This window comes from Galeopterus variegatus, unplaced genomic scaffold (assembly GCF_000696425.1).
Source record: "Galeopterus variegatus unplaced genomic scaffold, G_variegatus-3.0.2 Scaffold4089, whole genome shotgun sequence".
Classification (NCBI taxonomy): domain Eukaryota; kingdom Metazoa; phylum Chordata; class Mammalia; order Dermoptera; family Cynocephalidae; genus Galeopterus; species Galeopterus variegatus.
The window spans coordinates 194,664-203,030 of NW_007730200.1; the positions used below are offsets into that span (position 1 = coordinate 194,664).

Below are 8,367 nucleotides of genomic sequence, written 5' to 3' on the forward strand. Positions count from 1 at the left end.
TGAGGGTTGCGATCCGTTGCCGGTCACGAAAAAAGACAAAAAGGGGGAAAAAAAAAAAAAACCCCACATAGCAAGCAAAAGAGGCAGAAACCTTGGTTCCATCATGGCTTTGAATAAGTACCAAGCTGGAATTCAGGCATGAGAGACTAGGGACTGGCTGCACAGCCACCAGGTGGGCACTGTGTGGCACTTTGTTCTTTCTTTCCTCTGGAGACTTTTCTGATTTTACAAAAGAGAGAGCAAGAGCAGACAGGCTGTTCCATAAGGACAGGAGGACCAAGGGAGTTCCGAGGTGCTGGGTCCTGGGGGTGAAGGATTTAAAGGGCATCAGCCACTGGCAAATGTGCCAGGATGGAGCTGGTGAAGCTTCCTCAGGTATGTGGCAGGTGAGAAGTGACATGGGGGGAGGCAGGGACTGAATGGCCTGGGAAACACTGATGCAGATGGCAGACCTGTGGCCACATTCTACACTGACCTCTATGAAGAAGAGGGCAGCATTGGAGGTGGGGTGGCTGTTGATGTAAATCCCAGCCAGGATGAGGACCGCCACAAGCACGACGGCCAGCACGATGCCCACGACGGTGCCCAGGTGCACTGGGGGGCCCTTCGTCTTGGGGGACAGGTTGTTCTGCAGGCCTGTGGAGAGACCAGTAAGCAGGGAGGAGCTGCAGGGGGGCCGGGGAGGTGGGGCCAGGGAGTCTGGGTTCTGACAAAGTCCCGAAGAAGAAAGCCGACTCAACCCTTGGGTCTACTTAGCGAACGTATGATAAGGTGGGGCGGGAGTTGGTGGAGTCATGCTGAGTATGGCATTAACATTGGACCTGGCACCATTTAGGTGATCTTCCAAAATCACTTAAAAGTTGCCCAAATGTCTAATAAGGATTATAAGAGATGTTTTCTCTGATACCTGTGCCACATAAACGTTTTTAAGGAATTCACAAAGGGCATGTGATGGTTAAGAGTCTGGGATCTGGAATCTGACTGCCTGGGTTTAAATCAACACTCTGCCACTTTCTAGCTGTGTGTCCTTGGGCAAGCTATGTAACCTCTCTGTGTCTGTTATCACTTGTATCGAACAATTATGGTAATAATTACCTGACGGGGTTATTGTGAGGATTAAAACTAGATAATTCATGTCCAGCACTGAGGACCATGTCTGGCATCTTGGAAGACCTCAACAAGTATTAGCTATTATGGTAGCAAATGATCATATTTTTACCTGTCACTGTCCACTACCAGACTGTGACCTCCTGAAGGGCAGGGATGGTGTCTTATTCATCTTTGTGTCCTAGCTATTAGAAAAAGAAGGCAGATCCATCACAGGAGCTCAGTAAAGGTCTGTGGAATGACCTAGGTCCTCTGGAAGCTAATAAACCAGCAGGCACTCTCTGAGAACATCCCCAGTGTTTGAAATACATCCCAAGGAGCAGATGAAGTATTCTCCATGGACTGCAGAGCTGGAAGCTCGTCCATATCCACCCTTTCTTGTATGGCTGAGGTAATGGAAATACAGAGAGGTCACATGATTTGCCCAAGGACACGCAAATTCAGTGCCAGCTGCTAAGAAGCCTCGTTCCCTGACATTACATGGGGTGGCTACTTGCTTCTTCACCTGACCCTAAAGGAACGTGGAGATAATGAGGGAGAGAACACAGATGAGTGTGTCAGCAACAGAAATATCAAATCCTTTTTACACAGCTAGTGGCTGGGCAACATTACTCAGCTAGTGTGGGGTGGGAGGCAACAGAGGGTGGGGTTTTACTAGGACGCTGCACACATTCAAAACCATCGTCCTCCCCATCCCCTTGTCTCTGCTGGGCACGCTGTAAGCAGAAGACACCCAAGAGAGAAACTACCCTGGGGCACTCCAGTGCATGGCTAGTGCCCCTACGTGACAGCAGCGGGAGAGTTGAGGTGAAGCGCCCTGAGCCAGCCTCCCCTGACCTGTTGGCAATCAGCCAGCAGCGACGCTGATGATCTGCTGGTCAGGGCTTCTGCGGAGGAGCACATGGTGCAGAGATTGGGGAATATGGCCCAGCCCCCCCCCACGCACACACACTCACACCCGCCGCCTACGGGGGAGCAACTGCTCCATCTCCCATGGGCAGCGCGATCAAACTGTGCGGCCTTAATAACCTCTCCTCTCCCACTAGAACCCCAGATAACAATCTCCAGCCGCTGGAGTTGGAAGGCACTTCCGTCTCCACTCTTGCAGTGGTTACAGCAGGGACCTGAGTGGGCTCTGGGCAAAGGTTAGGGGAGGTGGGGCCACCCTCCAACACCTGTGAGGCGAGGGAGGGATCCCACATTCTGGCACCTGCAAAAACTGCAGTGGACAAGTTTTGTGTACTCTCTGCCAATCCAGGCTGAGAATGGAAGGAGACGACGTGAGAGAAGCTGCTCTCCACCCCACTGGCTGTATGGCCCACGGGGGTGAGACGGCCACAGGTCCCACCCGCCACGCCTGCCCTGGCTCGGCCCTTCCCCTCCTCCCACTCCTTGCAGAGCAGGGAATATCCAGGAGCAGAGAGGCAGGAGAAGAACCACAGGAGGTTCATGGCTGAGAGGAGGAATGTCTGGGTGTAGACATGTTCCTTCAATCTAGGGGGCCTGTGCCCACAAGCCTCCCTTCCCCCCCGGCAGGAGGTCTGGGACGCTCCGGCTGACGACGTTCCTCCCTCTTCCTCCACAAAGAGAGGCCGGGTGACTGCTGCACCCTCTTCTGGGGTGGGTCCAAGAGGCAGGGGGTCTGATGAAGAGGGGCAGGCAGTTCTGTACTTACCGTCTTCTCCTGCATAGGGATTCAACTTGGTGTCATCTTCAAAGAGAGAGGACAGAAGGAACAAGATTAGTGGACTCACTATGGCCTTTGCATTCTGGGTCTGGATGGGACTTTAGGGAAGTTCAGTTCAAACGTTTAGTTTAGAGGCAAGGACGCTGAAGCACAGAGAGGGGAGGTGACTTGCTCAAAGTCACACCGCAGTTCAGTGTAGCTACAGGGTGGAGAGTATGTGAGTAGGGGGTGAAGAGGCGTGAGGCTGAGGGGCTGGGGGACAGCTGCCTGGAGAGCCAAGCTGAAGACCTTGCACGTTGTTTCAGGGGCAACGGAAAGCTGTGGAAGGGTGTGAATAGGGGCTGTGTGTGTCACAAGATCAAATTGGATCGGAGACTCCCCAGGACTACAGCGCAGAGGAGAGATTTCAACACATTCTTTCTCTGCACCTCAAGGCGTGTACCCTGCAGCTTTCTAATTGAGTTCCAGTGGGTGGCCCTTCTGTGGGCCTTTCCTGTGCAGATTCATATATGGAAAGAAAAGCAAGAGTTCCATGTCCAGGGAATGCTCTAGATGGCTGAAGATGATTGCTCTGAGCACCGGAACTTTAAACAATCTAAACACTCCACAATTCACCGCCTGCAACACGCATTTGGTCCCTCTTCTCTCCAGCATCTCCATCAGCCACGTCATTTTAAAGGCCTTTACTGGCTCCCCTTTGTTCACAAGTGTTCCAGTGAATCTGTCCCCAATCTGTCCCCAATCTTCTTTCCTCCTGTCACCCACCACAACTCATCACCGTGGCAGTGGCCGAGACAAGCTGCTCAAGGCTCTCCAGACCCCCTGGGCTGCGATACCTCTGAGCTGCTGTGCATACTGTTCCTTCTGTAGGCGACGCCCTTCCTTCCCTACTCTACTCCTCCCTCAAAAGTCCCAACCCCCACCAAAAAAAGTCTCACCCCTGAAAAACCCCTGCAAGGCTGGGATTAGGGTCCCGGACAATTTCAGAGTAATGGGAGCCGGCTGAACCCGCCTCGTGTGATCACCCTTTGCTGTCTTGTCCTGCCCCTTTTCCATTTCTTTCAGCACCAAGAAAGACTGGAGTTGAGGGGAAAGATCATTACTTTTGGAGCTGGATGAGACCTGACTCCATCTCTTCCTGGCTGTGTGACCCTGGGCAAGACATCTACCCCCCTGAGCCTTAGCATCAACTCTATAAAATGGGAATATAACAGTATCAACACCCAGGATTGTCAGGAGGACTGAACATTAATTTGGGCGTGACATTACCACCCTACCTGGCACATGGTCAATCCCCCCAAAATGTTAGCTCTTCCTATCATTTGTTTGTTTTCCTCCACGACCGCCCTCCAGATCCATGGGTGTCTGCTCTGGTTCTCTAGGTGATGTTTAGAAAGGCGGGGCACCATGAGAAGAACATTCTACCACTTACCCCTCCTGTAACCCTAAGTAAACTGCTTTGCTCCTTATAAGCCTATTTCCTTATCTATAAGGTAGGATTGCAGCTGAATAATGTTTTATTTTTTAATCTTTTTTCCTTTTTGTCTTTTTTACTGACCGGTATCGGGATCGCAACCCTCGGTGTTGCGCCCGCACCGCACTCAGCCAGTGAGCGGGAACGGTCTCCACATGGGATCTGAACCCTCGGCGGGAGCGCCGCCACACTCCCAAGGGGCACACTCTCCAGTGCGCCACCGGGCCGGCCCTGAATAATGTTTTAAAATATGAGCTTTTTTCTTCTTTCCATTATTCCTTTCAAGCAGATAAAGCCCAGGAGGGGCTGTAAAGAACCCACAAGTCCTTGTCTTAGCCTAAGGGGAATGGGTTTTCAAACCTAGATGTAGTGTATTGAAAAAAGACAAGAGAGAGGAATTCCTCAGAGACAGCAGAAGGATCCTGGAGAGAGCAGGGGAAAGGGAAGAGATTTGATGAACCTCTGGCAGCTTCAACCACGACCCCCGGGCCTCGAGGTAACAGAGAAGCCCCTATGATGGCCAGGCCTGAATAGGCACCAACCCAAGCTGGAGGACTCCCGGCCCCACCTGGACCCTCTGCCTGCCCAAGGCCAAGGCCACAGGAGCAGGGAGCCAAGCACCAGAACAGCTGAGGTGGAATTCCTGAGTCAGAAGTGAAGTTAAGCTATAGAAAAACCAGGCAATCCTTTCATGTCTGCGTGTGTGGACTGCGTGTGTGTGACCTCTCAGGTTCTGTGAAGATGAAGTTATATAAAATACCTGGCACTGGTCTGGGACATTAACTTCTCCCCTCTCCACGGTGAACTGCATCCCACAGCCTGCTGAAGGCCAGCACCTTGGTTACAGCCCAGAAGTGGAGTCCACTTGTACTAAACCTGGCTCTGCTTCTCACCAGCAAGTGACTTCAGCTCCTTGAGCTTCAGGTCCCTTATTTGCAAAACGATGGGGAAATTCCTATCCCAGGAGATAATCTCTGTCCCCACCCTGACTCAGGCCTTACCTTCCGTGGTGAGGCTGTCAATGGAGAGGGAGGAGGAGGTGGTGGACAGGTCTCGGTCAAAGGGGCTGAAGGAGCTATCGGGGGAGGCAGAGTAGTGGTCCTCGTCCTGGAAGTCCTCGCATGTCCTGCCCTCAGCCTGCAACAGAGACCCCGGCACTGCTGCTCTGGACAGAGCTGGGCCCTGAATGCATTTAAACCTTCCATCTTATCCTGAAAGCATCTTATCTTACAGGGCAATTTATCTGTCAGCTGCTTCAAATCCTTCCTCAAGGAAGGAGCTGAGATGCCAATCTTAAATAAATAGAGCAAATCTAAACATTCACCAACAGCCAAGGTCAGGAGTGGGCTGCTGGAGAAGACTGGGTTTTTTTTTTAAGGTTAGAAAGAGGCAGCTCACCCAGAACCAGACTAATAAAACAGACCGTGGTGAGCACATGGCAATGGAGTCTGGGGGGTTGACGTTTAAATGCTGGGCCCAGCACCTTCTTGCTGTGAGATGCAGGCCAAGTCACTAAACTCTGAGCCTCAGTTTCCCCTCTGACCAAAGGGGGCACTGGCCCCCAGCTTTTGGGGTGATGTTAAATAAGAGCAAGTGTAGGGCTGCACACAGTGAGGCGCATGGCACGTGCACTGTGCTGACCTTGCGAGAGGTACAGAGGGAAAGGAGGAAAAAAGGACACACAATGAATGGGTCCGTCTGTGTCAGTCTAAGGTGTCAGGATAGGATGCTTCCCACTCAGAATCAAAGTGTAGCGTGTTTGGAAAATTCTAACAGTGAGAAGGAACCTAGATGGGATTCTAAATGGGCGGCACCTGGAACAACCCTCCTCATTCTCAGAATGACTGCCGCCCTCAAAAGCCAGAGGGCTGGAGCCTCGGCAGGCACTTCCCTAATGTCACCAGGTGCATGGTCTCCCAGAGGACCCAGCTGTAGCTGAGGCCATGCCCAACGCATCCTCTGCACAGACCAAAAGAGTTCCTGGAGAGCTGCCCACTCAAGGCCAAGTCACCAGAAGTGCCTGTCTCAGGGACACACAGAGCCCTCTAAAACCTTTCAAAGCTGATTTAACTGGCTCAGATAAGTCTGGAAAACAAATTTCAAATGGAGGGGAGGATTTCACCAAGGGTTAAAGATGCCTTGAGAAGAGCTATCAGAGGAGGTCTGCTGCCAGCCCTCCTGTTCCCCACTACCTGGCACAGGAGCTACAGAAGATCACTTATGCCTCTTACCTCCTGGGCACAGCCGTAGGCCAGCCACTCCTGGCGGTAGCGGTCAAAGCCACTGGAACATCTGCAGGGGGGCCAAAAGGTCAGAGATGTGATGGGACTGACAGAGAAGCCCTGCCTCCTTCATTTCCCCCGATTCAGTAATGACTCTGATGATAGTGAGAAGAGGGGATAACTTCCCAGGGCTGGGGTGCTCAAGCTCCCTAAGGCCACTGGGTGGGTGGGTGGGTGTCTTTGGCCTCAGGCAGCCATGGGACCAGGAGTCAGACCCTGCTGCTCCCTCTACTCCTTCCCCAGAAGGAAAGGGAGGTGTTTGAAGCATCCCCACCCTCCTTCTGAAGCAGCTTCCCAGGACCAAGGCCACATTTGCCAGGATGTGTGTGCGTAGGGGCTGGCTGGACTGCATGACCTCTCATGACCTTTGTGATCGCCTCGCCTCTGTGCTGCCATGACACTGCTGCGAATCCAGGGAATTTACACACACGTTCTCATATGGAGAAGGCTCGCTCATTCACAGAGCTCCCCCATCGTTGTTGAGGGGCCCAAACTTGGGAAGGGGAGGCTGGGCCAGAGGTGGGCATCTGCAGACCTAGTCAGCACCTCCCTGTGTGATCATTAAAGGGCAGAAATGAGGATCCTGCCAGAGACTGGGAGAGATTAAAAATTGGCCGACAAGGTCTCCAGAGAGGACACTGTGCAGCTCAGCCGGGCTGGAAGGCACCCCCTAGGGAAGGGGTGGGGGCATGAGGACGAGACAGAGAATGTTCTCCACCGCAGCACGCTCAAACCCCCGTTCTTCATCTTCAGTGCCAGGGGAATGCACCGAGCCCTACTCAAGCTCAGGGACACCGCCTGGAAGGAATAACATCACGAGCCACCAGTGCTGAGAAAGCAATCTCAGCAAGTCAACTCTGCACCAGCAATCACCCACGCATCTGCCCGAGACCTGGTGAGGCCACGAGCCAAGGCTTTCCGAGGACTGTCAGTCTTTCCTTCTGAAGATGCCTCCATGGGCTCCAAGCTGCTCCTCCTGCATCGGGGGTGGCTGGACTGGGCCTTCTGCACCCTCCTTCTCTCAGGTCCTCTGTGCCCACTATTGTGGGGAGATGGAGGACTAGGGACGCTACTGGAGGCTGAGAACTAAAGTTTCTTTTACATCAAGCTAACTGATTCTTTTGAGGATTGAGCCTTTAGTATAGGTCTAAGAGCATCACCTTCTGAGCCTTGAACAAACCAACCCAGATTCAAAGGGCATGAGAAGTTGCCATATATTGAGCATCTCCTGAATGCCAGGTGCTGCCCCAGCCACATGCTGCACCATCTCACAGGACCCTCACAATGACACTATAAGGCAAAGATTATGACTTTCATTTTCTGAGCTAATCCTGGAGTTAAGGTCACCCTTAGACTCCAGAGTGGGCCATGGAGTGGCAGGAGGTGGAGGAGGGGTGGGGGGTTATGTAGCACGAAGGGAAGGCATCTGACATGGTAAGTGAAATTGTCTACATCAGATCGGCCCCAGAGCAGGGAGGGGAGGCCCAGGGAGGCTGCAGAGGTCAGAGCAGATGACGGGAGGGGAGCAGAGAGCCACGTGGTGATTGAAAGCAGCTGTTGGTGGGAGAGACTAGGTGGCCGGCCCCACTGCACCAGCCCTGCCCTCTGGCTTTTTAGGGACCTGAGGTCAGCTCTCAGTTGCAGTTGAGGCTCCAGAGAGCCGGCAGGGAGGGGCGGACGCTGGAGTAAGCCCAGGACCATGGGGCGTCTGGGGACAGGAAGGTTTCCAGCCCACATTAGCCTTGCACCCTCTGATGGAGTTCTCTGTGCCGTAGCTGACACAACCACAGCAAGGGCAGAGTCTACAACCAGAGGCT

At 53.0% G+C, this 8,367-nt stretch overlaps 1 protein-coding gene across 1 annotated transcript in view; it reads right to left on the reverse strand.

Moving 5' to 3' along the window:
* The window catches only part of LOC103602320 (plexin domain-containing protein 1-like), an 8,968-nt gene extending 1,461 nt beyond the window's left edge, over positions 1-7,507 (reverse strand). The window contains exons 1-5 of the mRNA XM_008586730.1: positions 7,428-7,507; positions 6,500-6,560; positions 5,270-5,405; positions 2,783-2,818; positions 476-636 (exon numbers count right to left, since the gene is read on the reverse strand). Of these exons, the coding sequence (XP_008584952.1) occupies positions 476-636; positions 2,783-2,818; positions 5,270-5,405; positions 6,500-6,560; positions 7,428-7,507 (474 nt within the window). The remainder of the gene's footprint in view (positions 1-475; positions 637-2,782; positions 2,819-5,269; positions 5,406-6,499; positions 6,561-7,427) is intronic.
* Between the last annotated feature and the right edge of the window lie 860 nt (positions 7,508-8,367).